Here is a 19,761-nt window from a genome sequence, read left to right on the forward strand (position 1 = left end):
AGGCAGTAGAGGACGACAGGACTTTCCAAACCATGTGCATTGGGGGAACTTTAGGACACAGTGTTCTCCAAACATTTTTGTCCAAAAAATCCTTTTCCTCAGAAGATCTATTAATATCATAGAGTACAAGTGATTTGGAAATAATGATATAGTCAGTAAATAATGAATGCTAGAGAGGGAGCAGTTACTTTGGTCAAGATTGCCAGAACTATCTGAAATAGATCCACAGAAGAACAGGTACTTATGCCAGAAATTAAAGATTTGTGAAGGAGTGAAAGAATGGAGGAACACACATTTACTGAGCACCAACTAGGTGCCAGACACCATGAACCATCATTGCTCGGTCCTCACAATACCTGTAAAACAGCTATCGCTGTCCCTATCTTACAGATATAAACAGTTATCCTTGGAACCTAGACCTATCTGGTTTCCAAATTTTATGTTATTTCCCATCTTCTGGCTCCTGATTCAAGCAAAACCATGAAGGCAGGAATGTGTAAGGTATGGCTGAGATAAAGTAAGCTACAGGGACAACCCTGGGTGAGATGCCAAGACCCAGTCTCTACAAAAAAAATTAAAAGAAAAAAATTAGCTGGGTGTGGCAGTATGGGCCTGTAGTCCCCGCTACTTGGGAGGCTGAGGTGAGAGGATCTCTTGAGCCCAAGAGTCCAAGGTGGCAGTGAGTTATGATCGATCGCACAACTGTACTCCAGCCTGGGCAACAAAGTGAGACTTTATCTCAAAAAAAAAAAAAAAAAAAAAAAGTAGGTATGGGTATACTGGGCTGGCTTGGGGAGGTCCTTGATTGCCCAGTATCCCTAAGGAAAGTGTGAGTTCATTTGTGAGCACAGCCAATCCTACAGTCCTCTGATTCTCCATAGCACCAAGTACAAAGCAAATCCAAAGCAGGAAGGAACTTTGTTACATTATCTCAGAAACTAGTTTGATAATAAGTTATGTATTTCTACTCTAGATAAAAAGTAAGAGACTTACAGTACTGGATAAGAAACACAGATCAAGAAAACACTTTTATCAGCAATAAGGAAGAATAAATATGAAAGAGGTGATTAGACAAAAATAGATTTCTATTTACCGAAATGGTTTAGTCATATTCCTGCCTAGGTGAGGGTCTAAATGAGCTTGATACTTTAATTGACACATTTAAAAAAAAATCTAAATCCACAATCTACATAGTTAATTTCTGTTATACAGACCAACCTTTTCTATGTGTGGCAAAACTTCAGGAGTTTCATCAGCCTCAGGCCCTAGAAAAGAACAATGAGTTTTCACTCCAGTTTTATGAAAGCACTAAAAACATACCTTCTCAGTTGGCATTTCATAATCATATAACTTAAACTCTCAGTCAAGTGACATATCTTATATTTTATTAATATTACATAAATTTATTGGTATGAAAGTATTATTTTGGAAATGAAGTTATAAAATTCTTCCATTTCTTAAAAAATATTTTATATAGCTCCAAAAAAAATTGTAACTATTTTGAATTATTTTAGCTAAAAACCAAGAACCCTATTTTGGCTGAATTATTCTAAGTACAGCATTTGTAACTACATAAAGAAAAGACTATCTACTTTCTCGATGTCATTATCTCTTCCACTACAGGTACTTAGAGCTTAAATGAACTCATGCTGTCTGGAGTTAGGCATGAAAAGAAATGCCCCTTATAGGAGTCAAAAGGACAGGAGGTCATCCTAGACACTATGGAAGATTGTTGCATTGCCTCTGCGCCTGCAAATTCACTATCCACTCTCACCCTGTCCCCTCTGAGCCAAGCTGGCAAACAGCAATTCACACCCAAGTTAGGTTAAAGGAGGATCTGGAAAAAAGATAGTTCTCCTATGTTGTTCCTTTTACATTTTTCTTTCTTTCCTTCCTTCCTCCCTCTCTCCCTCCCTCCCTCCCCCCGACCTGACCTCAAGTGATCCACTTGCCTTGGCCTCCCAAAGTGCTGGGATTACAGGTGTGAACCACCGCACCCAGTCCATTCTACTTTCATCATCAAGACCCAAGTATTCTGGCCAGGTGCGAGGTCAGGAGTTTGAGACCAGCCTGGCCAACAAGGTGAAATCCCGTCTCTACTAAAAATACAAAAATTAGCCAGCATGGTGGCACGCGCCTGTAATCCCAGCTACTTAGGAGGCTGAGGCATGAGAATTGCTTGAACCTGGGAGGCAGAGGTTGCAGTGAACCGAGACTGTGCCACTGCACTCCAGCCTGGGCAATAGAGCAAGACTTCGCCTCAAAAAAAAAAAAAAAAAGAAAAGAAAAGAAAAAAAGACCCAAATATTCTGACACACTTGAGTAGGAATTCAATTTTGGTTTATTTTGATTAGGTAATGTCTACATAGCTAAAGTAAAAGCAAGTAATTATCTACTGAACCTCAAAATGCATCCTCATAAGCAAGAGGGGTTTTTCAGGGAGAAAAATAAGCATAAATATTCCTGCTGAGCTTCATATCCTAAAAGATAATAGTAATAAACTCATTTTTTTCCCTCACTTCACCTTTGCAATTTGATGATAAAAAGCTATAGCATGATAAGCAAAATGTCATAAGAATAAGTAATTTCTTATGCTTGGTTTAGAATTATTCCTGTCAACAAGTGATGACATATTTCATTGTGTATATCCTACTTAACATTTTGTATCTCTACTTGCTTAAAATTTTAATACCAATGAAAGAAACATTTTAAAATAATAGATACATCTTCAACTATCTTTGCAAGGAGAGATTTTTTTAAATAAAATTTCAGATCCTTGGGGGATTAGAATTCAAAAACAGAAAAAGAGAATTCACTTTTCTTCCTTCTCTGAATCATAAAGAAACAACTCTCATAGACATTTTCTCCCATGTTGTCTTTAACAACTTCATCTTCAAAACTATAAAGCAAAAAAAAAAAAAAAAAAATCGAAGGCTCCCAATCATCTGAATGGACCCCTCTTGGCCATGGGCATTCCAAAGCTGGTTCAGGCCTTGAAGGGAAGAAAGGGTCACACGTGCCTCATTACACCCTCCTCCCTTTTGGAATTCAGGAAAAGCCAACCAGCGTTAACATCAACACCGACCTTAAGTCTGTTAAAAAACATTTATAATCTGCTCTGTCTGAACCCTGCTACCTGTAAGCTTCATCTGCATGATAAAACTTTGGTCTCCACAGTCCCTTATCATCATAACACAGAGATTCAATTCTACTGATTCCAGGTCTTTAGATAATAACTCTTTCAACCAATTGCCAATCAGAACACCTTTGAATCCACCTATAAACTGGAAGCCCCTGCCCCCACCTTGCTTCTGGTTTGTCCCACCTTTCCAAACCAAACCAATGTACTTAATCTTACACATATTGATTGATGTCTCACGTCTCCCTAAAATGTATAAAACTAGGCTGTGCCCTGACCACCTTGGGTGCATGTTCTCAGAGTCTCCTGACGGGTGTGTCACAGGCCATGGTCACTCATATTTGGCTCAGAATAAATCTCTTCAAATATTTTACAGAGTTTGACTCTTTTCGTTGACAAAATGATCTTTCTTTTATGCCAACAGTTACTATTTTATAAACTTAATTAATAAAATATTTTACAGTAATTTGATTACTATATGAAAAATAAACACATTTAGAAGGAATTATCTTTTCTAACTACAAATTTTACTTAAGAGTTTTTACAAATACATAATTCTTGAATTTTTATCTATCCTTTAATAAACCATAAAAAGAATTTTCTTTCTTTTATTATTAGTCTAAGGTACATGTGCAAAATATGTAGGTTTGTTACATATGTATACATGTGCCATGTTGGTGGGCTGCACCCATTAACTCATCATTTACATCAGATATATCTCCTAATGCTATGCCTCACCCTCCCCCCTCTCCACAATAGGCCCTGGTGTGTGATGTTCCCCTTCCTGTGTCCAAGTGATCTCATTGTTCAATTCTCACCTATGAGTGAGAACATGAGGTGTTTGGTTTTCTGTTCTTGTGATAGTTTGCTGAGAATGATGGTTTCCAGCTGCATCCATGTCCCTACAAAGGACATGAACTCATCCTTTTTCATGGCTGCATAGCATTCCATGGTGTATATGTGCCACATTTTCTTAATCCAGTCTGTCACTGATGACATCTGGGTTGATTCCAAGTCTTTGCTATTGTGAATAGTGCCACAATAAACATACATGTGCATGTGTCTTTATAGCAGCATGATTTATAATCCTTTGGGTATATACCCAGTAATGGGATGGCTGGGTCAAATGGTATTTCTAGTTCTAGATCCTTGAGGAATTGCCACACTGTTTTCCACAATGGTTGAACTAGTTTACAGACCCACCAACAGTGTAAAAGTGTTCCTATTTCTCCACATCCTCTCTAGCACCTGTTGTTTCCTGACTTTTTAATGATTGCCATTCTAACTGGTGTGAGATGGTATCTCATTGTGGTTTTGATGTGCATTTCTCTGATGGCCAGTAATGATGAGCATTTTTTTATGTGTCTGTAGGCTGTATAAATGTCTTCTTTTGAGAAGTGTCTGTTCATATCCTTTGCCCACTTCTTGATGGGGTTGTTTGTTTTTTTCTTGTAAATTTGATTGAGTTCTTTGTAGGTTCTGGATATTAGCCCTTTGTCAGATGAGTAGATTGCAAAAATTTTCTCCCATTATGTAGGTTGCCTGTTTACTCTGATGGTAGCTCCTTTTGCTGTGCAGAAGCTCTTTACTTTAACTAGATCCCATTTGTCAATTTTGGCTTTTGCTGCCATTGCTTTTGGTGTTTTAGACATGAAGTCCTTGCCCATGCCTATGTCCTGAATGGTATTACCTAGGTTTTCTTCTAGGGTTTTTATGGTTTTAGGTCTAACATTTAAGTCTCTAATCTATCTTGAATTAATTTTTGTATAAGGAGTAAGGAAAGGATCCTGTTTCAGCTTTCTACTTACGGCTAGCCAATTTTCCCAGCACCATTTATTAAATAGGGAATCTTTTCCCCACTTCTTGTTTTTGTCAGGTTTGTCAAAGATCAGATGGCCGTAGATGTGTGGTATTATTTCTGAGGGCTCTGTTCTGTTCCATTGGTCTATATCTCTGTTTTCGTACCAGTACCATGCTGTTTTGGTTACTGTAGCCTTGTCGTATAGTTTGAAGTCAGGTAGCGTGATGCCTCCAGCTTTGTTCTTTTGGCTTAGGATTGTCTTGGCAATGTGGGCTCTTTTTTGGCTCCGTATGAACTTTAAAGCAGTTTTTTACAATTCTATGAAGAAAGTCATTGGTAGCTTAATGGGGATGGCACTGAATCTATAAATTACCTTGGGCAGTATGGCCACTTTCATGATATTGATTCTTCCTATCCAAGAGCATGGTATGTTCTTCCATTTGTTTGTGTCCTCTTTTATTTCACTGAGCAGTGGTTTGTAGTTCTCCTTGAAGAGGTCCTTCTCATCCCTTGTAAGTTGGATTCCTAGGTATTTTATTCTATTTGAAGCAATTGTGAATGGGAGTTCATTCATAGATTTGTCGCTCTGTTTGTCTGTTATTGGTGTATAAGAATGCTTGTGATTTTTGCACATTGATTTTGTATCCTGAGACTTTGCTGAAGTTGCTTATCAGCTTAAGGAGATTTTGGGCTGAGACAATGGGATTTTCTAAATATACAATCATGTCATCTGCAAACAGGGACAATTTGACTTCTTTTCCTAACTGAATACCCTTGATTTCTTTCTCTTGCCTGACTGCCCTGGCCAGAACTTCCAACACTATGTTGAATAGGAGCGGTGAGAGAGGGCATCCCTGTCTTGTGCCTGTTTTCAAAGGGAATGCTTCCAGTTTTTGCCCATTCAGTATGATATTGGCTGCAGATTTGTCATAAATAGCTCTTATTATTTTGAGATACATTCATTCAATACCGAATTTATTGAGTGTTTAGCAAGAAGGGCTGTTGAATTTTGTCGAAGGCCTTTTCTGCATCTATTGAGATAATCATGTGGTTTGTTTATATGATGGTTCTGTTTATATGATGGATTACGTTTATTGATTTGCATATGTTGAACCAGCCTTGTATCCCAGGGATGAAGCCCACTTGATCATGGTGGATAAGCTTTGTGATCTGCTGCTGGATTCGGTTTGCCAGTATTTTATTGAGGATTTTTGCATCGATGTTCATCAGGGATATTGGTCTAAAATTCTCTTTTTTTTGTTGTGTCTCTGCCAGGCTTTGGTATCAGGATGATGTTGGCCTCAAAAAATGAGTTAGGGAGGATTCCCTCTTTTTCTATTGATTGGAATAGTTTCAGAAGGAATGGTACCAGCTCCTCCTCGTACCTTTGGTAGAATTTGGCTGTGAATCCATCTGGTCCTGGACTTTTTTTGGTTGGTAGGCTATTAATTATTGCCTCAATTTCAGAGCCTGCTGTTGGTCTATTCAGGGATTCAACTTCTTCCTGGTTTAGTCTTGGGAGAGTGTATGTGTCCAGGAATTTATCCATTTCTTCTAGGGTTTCTAGTTTATTTGTGTAGAGGTGTTTATAGTATTCTCTGATGGTAGTTCGTATTTCTGTGGGATTGGTGGTGATATCCCCTTTACCATTTTTTATTGTGTCTATTTGATTCTTCTCTCTTTTCTTCTTTATTAGTCTTGCTAGCGGTCTATCAATTTTGTTGATCATTTCAAAAAACCAGCTCCTGGATTCATTGATTTTTTGAAGAGTTTTTTGTGTCTCTATCTCCTTCAGTTCTGCTCTGATCTTAGTTATTTCTTGCCTTCTGCTAGCCTTTGAATGTGTTTGCTCTTGCTTCTCTAGTTCTTTTAATTGTGATGTTAGGGTGTCAATTTTAGATCTTTCCTGCTTTCTCTTGTGGGCATTTAGTGCTATACATTTCCCTCTACATACTGCTTTAAATGTGTTCCAGAGATTCTGGTATGTTGTATCTTTGTTTTGCTTGGTTTCAAAGAACATCTTTATTTCTGCCTTCAATTCGTTAAGTACCCAGTAGTCATTCAGGAGCAGGTTGTTCAGTTTCCATGTAGCAGAGAGGTTTTGATTGAGTTTCTTAGTCCTGAGTTCTAGTTTGATTGCATTGTGGTCTGAGAGACAGTTTGTTATAATTTCTGTTCTTTTACATTTGATGAGGAGTGTTTTACTTCCAACTACCTGGTCAATTTTGGAATAAGTGCGATGTGGTGCTGAGAAGAATGTATATTCTGTTGATTTAGGGTGGAGAGTTCTGTAGATGTCTATTAGGTCCACTTGGTGCAGAGTTGAGTTCAATTCCTGGATATTCTTGTTAACTTTCTGTCTCGTTGATCTGTCTAATGTTGACAGTGGGTGTTAATGTCTCCCATTATTATTGTATGGGAGTCTAAGTCTCTTTGTAAGTCTCTAAGGACTTGCTTTATGAATCTGGGTGCTCCTATATTGGGTGCATATATATTTAGGATAGTTAGCTCTTCTTGTTTAATTGATCACTTTACCATTATGTAATGGCCTTCATTGTCTCTTTTGATCTTTGTTGGTTTAAAGTCTGTTTTATCAGAGACTAGGATTGCAACCCTTGCCTTTTTTTGTTTTCCATTTGCTTGGTAGATCTTCCTCCATCCCTTTATTTTGAGCTTATGTGTGTCTCTGCATGTGAGAGGGGTCTCCTGAATACAGCAAACTGATGGGTCTTGACTATTTATCCAATTTGCCATTCTGTGTCTTTTAATTGGACCATTTAGCCCATTTACATTTAAGGTTAATATTGTTATGTGTGAACTTGATCCTGTCATTATGATATTAGCTGGTTATTTTGCTCATTAGTTGATGCAGTTTCTTCCTAGCATCGATGGTCTTAAAAGAATTTTCAAATTTTCTACTTTCACTTTAGAGAGGCAAAATGTAATGATATACATGAGAAATAATTCTAAGCGTCAAATTCAAAGAAAATGGCCAGAGAAGCATGGTTTAACTTATACACAAAATTTAACTTATACACAGGTGTTTTAAGGCCAAAGCTATTATATTTGCTTAAGATAGTTGGCTTATCTTTATCTTTCTACAATTTGGTTAGAATTTACCCTTTGAATTGGGACAGAGGTCTGTATTAGAACACAGTCAGCTATAAAAGCTAATAATTTAATAATTTACTTGTACGTGATTTAACCTATAGTCTGGAATTATAATAAAATGAGCTTCTTGTTCTGAATACTCTGAAAGGAGTAAAGGCAAGAAAGAGCTGCAATGAAGTGCCAGAATGGAAGAGAACTACCAGTTCTATGGATCTCTAGTCACAGCTGCTTTAGGGCAGCAAGAAACACACAAAGCAATAATCCTGGTGCATGTGGCACTATTTTTTTATTGTTTATTTTTTAGAGGTGGGGGTATTGCTTTGTCACCCAGGCTGTAATGCAGTGGCACAATCATAGCCCACTGACACTTCAAATTCCTGGGCCCAAGGGATCCTTCCAATTCAGTCTCCCTAGTAGCTGGGACTATAGGCATGCACTACCTCACCTGGCCATGTGGCACTTTTAAAGGAACAGCCTATGAGACTTGTGACTCAGAAGTTCGAGGAGAGTGGTGACAACAGTGCACAGATGCCAATGGCATCATAAGGCATCAATGGCTGGCACTCAGGAGGCCAAATGGGCAGGAGGTTGGAGTCATGGGAATATAGGACATAGTGGAACCCTGTTTTAAAATAAATACTAGAATTGGGTATGATAAAAAAAATAATAAATTTTTGTGTAAATATTGATGACACCTGCTAAAATCAAAACCCAAAGGAGAGGCCAGGCGTGGCAGCTTACACCTGTAATCCCAGCACTTTGGGAGGCCGAGGCGGGTGGATCACATGAGGTCACAAGTTTAAGACTAGCCTGGCCAACATGGTGAAACTCTGTCTCTAATAAAAATACAAAAATTAGCCAGGCATGGTGGTGCATGCCTGTAATCCCAGCTACTCAGGAGGCTGAGGCAGGAGAATCACTTGATCCCCAGAGATGGAGGTTGCAGTGAGCAGAGATCGTGCCACTGCACTCCAGTCTGGGAGACAGAAAGAGGCTCTATCTCAAAAAAAAAAAAAAAAGAAAGAAAAAGAAAAAAGAAAATACCCAAAGGAGAAAGGAATGCCCAGGGCATGACATTATCCATGACACTTCTGTCTGAAATTGTTCAATACATTATTACAAAAAAAAAAAAAAAAAAGACTGCACCCTCTAAGATGATATAATTACAGCTTTATAAACACAATTCTTTTTGTTTAATCTATAACTACATCTTGTAAAAAGTGCTAAATAGTTTTTACTAAATTTGGAGGTTATGTTTGGCATACTCTGAATTATATTAGGCCATTTGATACTTATTAAACCTTTTAAAAATCACAAAGTTTTTTTATATTTAAAGAGGAACATTAATTACCACTTATACTTACATTTGTTTAATGATTAATTTATTAAACTTCCATATCTAAGACAGGAAAACTTGAAAATTACTATTTAACATTTAAACATTGATAACAAACTTAAATTTCCTTAAACAATTTAAACTAAAAATTTGACATAACTTTTTACCATTTCAAAGATACAAAAGACTACTGCTCTTAAACTAATTCTAAAATAACAGTATCATTGGTGTAATTCATTCTTCTTTATTTCTATAGTTATTCTTATACCTTTTTAAGATTAAAGTAATACTCTGACACCTTTCCAGGGTTACAGACTACCTGATATTTTGTTGGGGCATGAGATTATTTCTCTCAAGATTATTCCACCTGACCAGCCAATTATCTGGCTTTACTTGAAAATAAATACCTTAAACTTCACAAAGTTTACTTTTTGTAATCTAATGTTTTGTCCCAGAATGTTTTAAGTTTTACTTGGTTGGTGTTACAAAAGCTTTTGTCTTGTCACTTATTATGTACTGATAAGTTATGTAGTATTATTAGAAACTTATTCCTGCCATTTAGTATCTTATAATGATAGGCAGGGCCATCTAAGGCTTTTATTTACTAAGAGATAAGGATCTAGTCTCTGCAGAAAAGTCTCCTTAATTGGATACCAGGTTAATTTGTCATCTGGGGACACAGACCCCACTTTATACGTTTTATGTGTCACTGCTGGTACTGTGTGGTGGGCCTTTCTTTCCTTGGTACAATTCTTACTTTTTCCAGGACTGCCTGACTCTTTCCCTACTTAAACAGTGATAAACAAAAAATCCTATGATTTATAAATAGATATGTATTTAATTAAAAAATCAAAATGCACAGATATTAACAGGCCCCCATTTCTTAGTCATTAAAACTTTCTTTTTTGAGATAGGGTCTCACTCTGTCACCTGGGCTGTAAACATGGCTCATGCAGTCTCAACCTCCTGGGCTCAAGCTATCCTCCCACTTCAGTGCAACATGCACCACCATACCTAGATAATTGTGTGCATGTGTGTGTAGCGACAGGGGTCTTGCTGTGATTCCGAGGCTGGTCTCGAACTCTTAGGCTCAAGCAATTATCCTGGCTCAGCCTCCCAAAGTGTTGGATTACAGGTGTGAGCCACCACATCCAGCCCATTCTTAAACATCCTGCTATAGTTGCTTTTCTTTTTGTATTGAGACAATCTTTTGTACACTCTTAACATTTTTTGAGTATCATTATGAACTCATAGTCTTTTCACAAACTTATTTCTATGAACTCTAAATTACTGGGTTTTTATCCCTACTTAATGTATCAGTTTGGCCAGTTTATCACAGTTTGGCCACAGCACCATTGAGCTAACCATTTATTACTCCAGCACTGGCCTCAGACATCCTTGAAAGCATCCTTGCTTTTCAGTAATAATGATACATTCAGGCTCATCCTGATATTGTCATGCTCCAAAATGGATCAGCTACCCTTTAAGAATCCCTGGTTTATTTAGCATTCACACCCTTGGCACCCATATGCCTGGTATATAGCAGGCTTAATAAATATTTGTTAAAAGAATAAACCATATTAAAGACCAAACTCTAGACACTAAAAGTACACATAAGAGCTGGTGGTGGGCAAAAGTGGTACTGCTTTGTTGCGTAGCAACAGAGCAAGAGAAGAGAGAGCTTTTTAAAGTTATCTTTCCAAAATGTTATCAAGTCCTTGTATCCTTTTCTTATAATACTAGGTTTCATTGAACACTATAAATATTTACTACACTGTGACACAATATACCTGACATTCACTCTGCAGGAAGCATTGGTAGACACTGCAAAAAGATAGACAGCTATCCTCTAATATAGCTCAAACCAAGGCAAAACTGGCCTCTGTGACTACCAGTCAAGAAAAACATGAAATTCTTATTAAAAATATTATGAACATAGGAAATAAACTTTGTTTTCAAATTTCAGCCCCTAAATCACATTTTGAGTAGCAGATACTAATGGCACCTGAGCTGCTACTCCCATAGGTAACTCTATTAACCATGATCTAAGTCAATAGCAACACTCATTTCATATTTATAAATGTATGGTAAGCCAGGCTCAGTAGAGCATGCCTGTAGCCCCAACTATTTGGGAGGCTGAGGCAGGATAATTTGCCTGAGCCCAGGAGGTCAAAGCTAATCTGAGCAACATAGCAAGACCCCATCTCTACCAAAAAAAAAATCTATACATCTATATATCTAGATAGATATATAGATATATATACTTGACCAGACTAGTTGTAAATAAATGTATATCTAACTAAGTCTTCTATTTTTAGGCAAATACTAATTTCCTTTATATGACTCTACCATGAAAACATACCTTCACTATTTTGGTGGTTCAATGAAAGTCCAGACTGGTGAAACGACCCAATGAACATTGAACAATTTTTTCTAGTCCTAAAAAATCAATTAATTAATAAAAATAAATTTTAAAGTGAAAGAAAAAAACAGTGTTTCTCATTCAAATACAATTTAATTTTTCATTTTCACTTAAAAGGCTTTCCAAATAGGATACTTTTTTTGCTATATCATTCCAATTATTTTTATAATTATTACCAATTTTTTAACATTTTCATTTCAAGTAACTGCAAAAATGAAGGAGAGAGCTGAAAAATAATAAATGACCTAAGGAGTGTATACAAGCTAAACTACATTTAGGTCTAAAAGTGACTTTGGATGTGACTGTCTGCCAAATAGCAGTAGGAAGGTCAGGGAGAAAATGGTCCTGAAATATGTAGTTTGTCTAGCTACATCATCAAATACACTGATAGTTTGTCATTACAGTTTTAGATGTAAGCAAGAGTCATTAATGATAAATTTCTCCAGGCATTACTTACCATTTTTGTATTTCACAGCAGGCAAAGAAAAGGTAGGGAATACCAAAGGGAAGAAGTTAAAAAGCAAAATAAGGGTCATGCCTAATCTGCAATTTTGATCATCTGCCCTGTGATAATTAAAAGCTGATTAAAGAAAGGCAATCAGCTAACTATATTTTTTCTCAGCCTAATTTGCTGCATAAATGTAATCAAGACACCTTCCTTTAAAAAAAAAAAAAAAAAAGCCTCTTGTTTCAGCTGTTTTAAGAGCAGTTTTTAATGCAGCAGGCACAGCTACTGGAATCCTACGCAAGAATAATAAATTAACCATTCTCTCCTGTCCAAAAACAGAAGTGATCAATATAAGCTGCCTTCAAATAAAAATGAGACTATTCATGTAGAATGATAATTTTTGAAGCAAATAGAAAAGAATGCTGATTTTTTTCCTAAGGTGTGATTCTTTAAGAACAAGCTGATTGAAAACAAAACTATAGTTTGAGTTAACAACAGAATTTTTTTCCCTTAATTGCAAGAGTATTTAAGGCACAATCTGAAAATTGAGCAAAGCATCATCTAAATTACTACAAATAGTTATTTATGTTAGGTAAGACTACAAACAACGTAAAGGTCCAGTAGTAGAGGAATAATTAAATGAATTATAGTAAAGTCAGTAATACAATAAGGTATTATAAGGTCATCAAAATTCACATTTTTAAAAACATTATGCAACAAGAAAATAACTTTGACAAACAATCACTTAAAATTTAAAAACAGGATACAAAACTATCTGCAAGATGATCCCAATTTTATAGAAAGTATGAACAAAAGCAAAAATATAAATAAAGCCTAACATAAAATGCATCAAAATGTTAACAAATGGTTCTCTAGGTGGGGAGAATATGGATGCTATATTAGTCTTCCTTCATCTTTTCTTTTTTCTACTTCTCTAAATGTTGGTAGCTGGGGCAAAAGAGTTATTTTACAACAATAGCAGTTTTCAAACTTTTTGATCTTCAGACTCCTTTATATTCTTAAAAATTATTGGTGTCTTATACTTATTTATATTTACATATTAGAAACTAAAATGAAGAACAAAATTAAATATATATAAATTTTTAAATGATAGCAATAATCCAGGAACATATTAATATATTTTTATGAAAAATTATCTTTTCCAAAATGAAAAAAATTAGTGAGAAAAGTTGCAATGTTTGACATTTTAAAAAATCTCTTTAATGTGTGGCTTAAATGAAAGATGACTATCATCCTATATCTGCTACTGCATTCAATCTGTTGCCATATATAATTTTATTTGAAGTATACAACAAACATGTGGCTTCACACAGATATGGAGTTGGAAAAGGGAGGAGTATTTTAGTAGCCTTTTTGGATAATTGTCAATATTGCCTGGGTACAGAAAATAATACGCCAAAATATGACATCATGTCATGCTGAGTACTCTGAATTAAAGAAAATTGAAAGGCCTCAGAAATAAGCTTCAGAACCAAGGTCTCCATCTGACCTTCCCTCTCACCCCCCACCCCATTTCTCTGATCTTTTCTTTCTTGAAGCACCTGAAGGAACTCTCTCCAGAATTTCCTTATCTGACTGAAAAACTTTCTTGAAAAAATAAAATAAAATGGTCTTAAAATCCCCTCCCTAGGAATCTCATTAAACAACCAGGAAAGATTAACCATCAGAGAAAACACTAAAAGTCTCTAAGGCCAGGGCAGGACACCATGTCCAGACAAATTCTTTATCTATTCTTCTGACAGCAGCACCAAGAGATTACTCAATACTTTATCTGCATAAGACAACCTTTGTTCAGAATGAAGTTCTGTCTCTCATCTTCCCATCAATTCCCCCAAAACTTAGAGGAACTTGTCCCAGGCCATTGTTTTTTGGGCATATTCATTTCCCCTGAAAATCATTTACTGCTATAACCTCCATCTCCTCTTCCCCTGTGAATAATGGTGTATAAACATCTGGACCTCACTGGGTTATTGGGTAACCACACTCCTGTGATTTTCCCCCATGTACATTAAATAAACTTTATACGCCTTTTTATTCTATAAATCTGTCTTTTGTCTGTTCATTTTTAGCAAACCTTCATTGGGGATACAGGACGCTTTCCCCCTCTACCCCTAAAATATTCTTTTTCAATATTACAGCAAAATTATTTAATCAACGATACTTTCCTAAAAGGGAAATGTAGGAAACTGAAGCAAAATTAATGAACTTTTTGCATTCTATTACATTAAAACCCACAGTCTATCCTGCACTTTTGAATGGGTCTTTTACCTATACATGATTTTGTAACATCATGCATTGGTCTTTTAGAAAATACTTATGCACTGAGTTATGTACGTTTTCTTAATGTTGACACATTTCAATATAAAATATCAAAAAAATCACCCCTCAAGTTAAAAAAAAAAAAGGTGAAACCAGTTTTCTTCCAATGCTTACAACTCAAACAAGTGCACAGGTGTTTTACTCAAGATAAACATGACGGCTGCACACAGTGGCTCACACCTGTAATCCCATCACTGTGGGAGGCCCAGGCAGGTGGACCACTCGAGGCCAGGAGCTCAAGACCAGCATGGCCAACATGGCAAAACCCTGTCTCTACTAAAAATACAAAAATTAGCCAGACAAGGTGGCGCACACCTGTAGTCCCAGCTACTTGGGAGGCTGAGGGACAAAAATTGCTTGAATCTGGGAGACGGAGGTTGCAGTAACCCGAGAACGCACCACTGCACTCCAGCCTGGGTGACAGAGTGAGACTCTGGTTCAAAAAAAAGATAGACATCACATATCAGTATGCACAGAAATGCTTTAAGCATACTTTTCATTTCATCACACAGAATATTAAAAATATATATACTCAAAGGTGGAGACTTACTAAAATTAATAATTTTCCTGCCTCATCAAACACAAATTCTATTAAGTGAAACTGCCTTCTTTTTATTTTTGTAACTGAGAGCACATATCAGTGAAAAAACACAATGACTACTAGTATTCTTTGGTGCCATTGCCTTGATTCCTACTAAGACTCCAGCATTTTATCCACCATTACTATAGCACTATTGTGCAAATGTAGATACCATGAAATAGGCAACTAATGTGTTAGTATTATTATGAAAATAGTTTTGACCTCACAGACCCTCTAAAAGAATCTCATGGACTCCCAAAGTGCTCACAGACCATACTTTGAGAATCATTGTTTTAAAAGAACTGAAAGGATAGTTTCTTTTTCTTTCTTTCTCTCTTTTTTTTTTTTTTTTTTTTTGAGACAGAGTATCATCTCACTCTGTCGCCCAGGCTGGAGTGCAGTGGCACGATCTCAGTTCACTGCAACTTCCACTTCCCAAGCTCAAGCAATTCTCATGCCTCAGTCTCCCGAATAGCTGGGATTACAGACGTCCACCAACACACCTGGCTAATTCTGGTATTTTAATAGAGATGGAGCTTCACCATATTAGCCAGGCTGGTCTCAACTCCACCTCGTGGGTGATCTGCCTGCCCCGCCTCCCAGAGGCATAGGATTACAGGTGTGAGCCACCACGCCTGGTCGAAAGGCTCTTAAGGTATAATAATTGTATGAAGTCTAATTTCAGTAAGTTTTACAAATTCTTCCTTCATGCTATGTTTTTATTTGCAGCCCCTTCATAAATTTGCTATGCTTTAAATTCGCTTTTAAAATAATAGAGAACTAAGTTAATCTGATTTAATGCATCTTATGAAATAAAACTTATCTAGAACGTGTGTAAAATAACATATATTTTTGCTACAAAATGGGCAATTATTCAAAAATATACAACAATTCTAAAACTCTTAAAAATGAATATTCATCTTAGATGTGCAAAATGACAAAAATACCTACAATGTAATGAAGCCAAAAACTAGTGTACTTACTGTAACAGAGCTTGATTTCGTTCTGTTTCATCTTGAGACTGCCAGGAAAAAAAACAGTTTTTTCCAACTGATAAATGTTAATTCAACTCAACAAGCTAAAAAAATTAATATTTAAAGTAATTTTTGTGTTATTCTTCCTTAGTTTATTTTTATTGTGGTAAAATACACATAAAATTTACTGTCTATTTACTATCTGTACATTTTTAAGTGTACAGTTCTCTGGCATTAAGTATACTCACACTGTTGTACAACCAAGACCACCATGCACCTCCAGAACTTTTTCATTTTCCCAAACTGAAACTCCATGCTCATTATAATAACAGTAACTCCCCACTCCCCTCTCCACAACCCATGGCAGCCACCATTCTGCTTTCTGTCTTTATTGATTTACTACTCTAGAAACATCATACAAAAGATATAAAATTTTAATCATTCTGTGACTAGCTTATTTCGCTTGGTAGAACATATTCAAGGTTAATCTATGCTGTGGCATGTATCTGCATTTCCTTCCTTTTTAAAGCTGAGTAATATTCTATTGTATGTATGCACCACATTTGATGGACACTTGCAGTGTCCTATTTATTGATGGACATCTATTGATGGACACTTGCAGTGCTTTCACCTTTTTTGGTTACTGAGAATAATGCTGCCATGAACATGTGTATACGAATATATCTATTCAAGTCCCTGCTTTCACTTCTTCAGCATATACAATCAGAAGTGAAATTGCTAAATCATTAAGGTGATTCTATGTTTAACTTTTTTAAGGAATAGCCATACCATTTTCCACAGCAGTTGCATCATTATACATTCCCATCTGCTATGTACAAGGGTTCCAATTTCTCTACATTCTTGCCAACACTTGTTATTTTTGGGTTTTTTGAAAAAAAAAAAAAAAAGTCATCACAATGAGTGAAAAGTGGTATTTCATTGTGATTTTGATTTGCATTCCCCTAATGATTAGTGATACTGAGCATCTGTTCATTGACCATTTTTATATCTTATTTGGTGAAATGTCTACTTGAGCCCTTTACTCATTTTCTAATTCAGTTTTTTTTTTTTTTCTCTTGTGGAGTTGTAAGAATTCTTTATATATTCTGTAAAGCATTCATGATTTGCAAATATTTTCTCCCATTCCATAAGATGCTTTTACACTCTGTTGATGGTATACTTTGATGCTCAAAAGTTTTTAATTTTTATGTAATCTAACTTATCTATTTTTTCTTTTGTTGACTGTGCTTTTGGTGTGATAACTGAGAAATCATTGCCAAATCCAATGTCATGATACTCTTCTCCAATGTTTTCTTCTAAGAGTTTTATAGTTTTGGCTCTTCTGTCTTTATCATAACTCCTTTCCACAAAAAAAAAGAAAAAAAAAAGTAGAACTTAAGTGAAGAGAAAGAGAAGTGTTCTTTTTTTAATTCCTAGTTTTTTCCTCTTCATTAATATGTGATGATTCTGAACAGCCATTCTTGTCCAGTTCTGAGTTTTAATATTTCCCCTAAGAACCAGAAATTATATTACCTTTGTGTTACAGTGTAAAATACTAACTGGGCAGGGTGCAGTGGGTCACATCTGTAATCCTAGCACTTTGGGAGGTCAATTTGGGCAGACAGCTTGAGCCCAGGAGTTGGAGACCAGCCTAGGAAACATGGTAAAACCCAGTCTCTACCAAAAAAAAAATACAAAAAAATTAGCCAGGCATGGTGGCCCATGCCTATAGTTTCAACCGTCTAGGAGGCTGAGGTGGGAAGGTCACCTGAACCCAGGGAGGTTGAGGCTGCAGTGAGCTATGATTGCACCACTGCATCCCAGCCTGGATGACAGAGACCCCATCTCAAAACTGATTCTGCCTAATTCTTAATTAATATCAGAAAATCTGAAGTTGTTGTGTCCCTTTCAAAAAAGATAAAATGCACTGACAATATGCTTCCATTTTAAGAGTTCACAACATACTGGCTTTTGTCACTTTAAAAGGAATCTTTACTGTTAATATTAGCATCAAAGATCTTTAGTAAAAGACTTCTCTTTAGGGGCCCTTTATGTTTGTTTCTAAGATCAATTATAAAGCTCTCTGAAAATAAAGCCATTAGGCTGAACTTGCAAGCATTTTCATGATTACACTAATACCAATACAGAGCTAATGTCACTCCATACAGGTGGGGGCTGGAGATGTTAACTCGTTAATTAACAATATGCAAGTTATGTCAAAAAATACAAACAAAGCAATGTGATAACCTCAACCTTCTCCAATTAATGCTCAGTATTATTTATTGATAATGCATCCCTAAACACTCCAAAGTTACATTAGTTTCACACCTATATACTTCCTAAGTAGGCTTTACAGAGCTCAGAGGCCAGAGATAAGAAGAAATGTCAAGAGACAAACCCAGACACTTCCAAGAATTAATTCAACAGGGTATACTTACACACAAGATATTTCTGTGTCTCTGCAAAGTAATTTTTCAAATATTTGTAATATTCACTTCATTTATCTTACTAAAGGACCAGTGACTTTTCCTGTTGAGGACTAATTATTCGTTTGACTCTACCTACATAAGGTTCTACACTGAACTCCTGGGCTCAAGCTATCTGCCCATGTTGGCCTCCAAAAGTGCAAAAGGTAAATGCAAAAGGTAAGAAAGCAAGTAGGAAGGAAGGTTGCTCCTGACAGCTGATTTTTTTCCTCCTCTATAGACAGAACTACCAACCAAGAGCTAATGCCATTGAATAAAAGTGAGGGCTGGAGCTGTTAATTTGTTAATGAACAATATGCAGGAATACATGTCAATCAATTTTTTCATAAGAAACACCAAATTGGTATCTATCTTTTTAATACATGTGACTGCACTTTCCCCTGTCTTTACCCCACTGCATTTTGACAAGGCCATTAAACTGTAGTTTTCTTGTTGTTGTTGTTTTGGAGCTAGGATGTGAGAGGTAAGAGAGGTTAATTGTGTTAATTTAGAGGATCTAGAAAAGAAGCAAATATATTTCTATACCCTCAACCAAAAAAGCAATCTCCTGCTATCTGAGAACATCGTCTTTCACTGATTTATGGATAACTGGGAGTGGAGTGGAAGAAGTCTGGCTTGCCGGATCAGCCCAACCAATCCTGGCTCTCCATGACACACTGAATGTCTCACACAAACTACCTTCATATTTGATAGACCAGAATAGCAGTTACTGGTATTCAGTAAGTGTTTGAAGTACCTGGATGAATTGCTAATAACATTTGCTTAAGATATCTTTCTTTCAGAGTGAGGTACCCAAACTTGGTCATCTATATAAATATTTTAAAATATTTCCAAATATCCATACAATTGCCTTTTAGAGGGTTCCCTCTGGACATATGGTACCATCTGTGTACTGCTTCAGTATTCTTAAATGTTAACATCCACTCACTAGGATCTAAACACAACTTAAATACACAGCGATTTAACCACTGAATGAGAATTGTCTTTACTCCAGTTAAGTTAGGTGCTAAAACCCCATTTTCATCCTACTTCTTCCCAGAAATATTCTTTTTTTTTTTTTTTTTTTTTTGAGACGGAGTCTCGCTTTGTCACCCAGGCTGGACTGTAGTGGCTGGATCTCAGCT

The 19,761-nt window shown here is 36.3% G+C and overlaps 1 protein-coding gene across 3 annotated transcripts in view; it reads right to left on the bottom strand.

Annotated features, from left to right (window-relative positions):
• Positions 1-19,761, bottom strand: part of ANKRD31 (ankyrin repeat domain 31) — a 167,310-nt gene that overhangs the window by 117,819 nt on the left and 29,730 nt on the right. For all 3 annotated transcript variants that reach the window (XM_031666228.1, XM_031666227.1, XM_031666229.1), the window contains 3 exons: positions 16,161-16,198; positions 11,750-11,826; positions 1,219-1,265 (listed from right to left, as the gene is read on the bottom strand). In XM_031666228.1, the coding sequence (XP_031522088.1) occupies positions 1,219-1,265; positions 11,750-11,826; positions 16,161-16,198 (162 nt within the window). The remainder of the gene's footprint in view (positions 1-1,218; positions 1,266-11,749; positions 11,827-16,160; positions 16,199-19,761) is intronic.

Source organism: Papio anubis, chromosome 5 (assembly GCF_008728515.1).
Source record: "Papio anubis isolate 15944 chromosome 5, Panubis1.0, whole genome shotgun sequence".
In the NCBI taxonomy this organism is placed as follows: domain Eukaryota; kingdom Metazoa; phylum Chordata; class Mammalia; order Primates; family Cercopithecidae; genus Papio; species Papio anubis.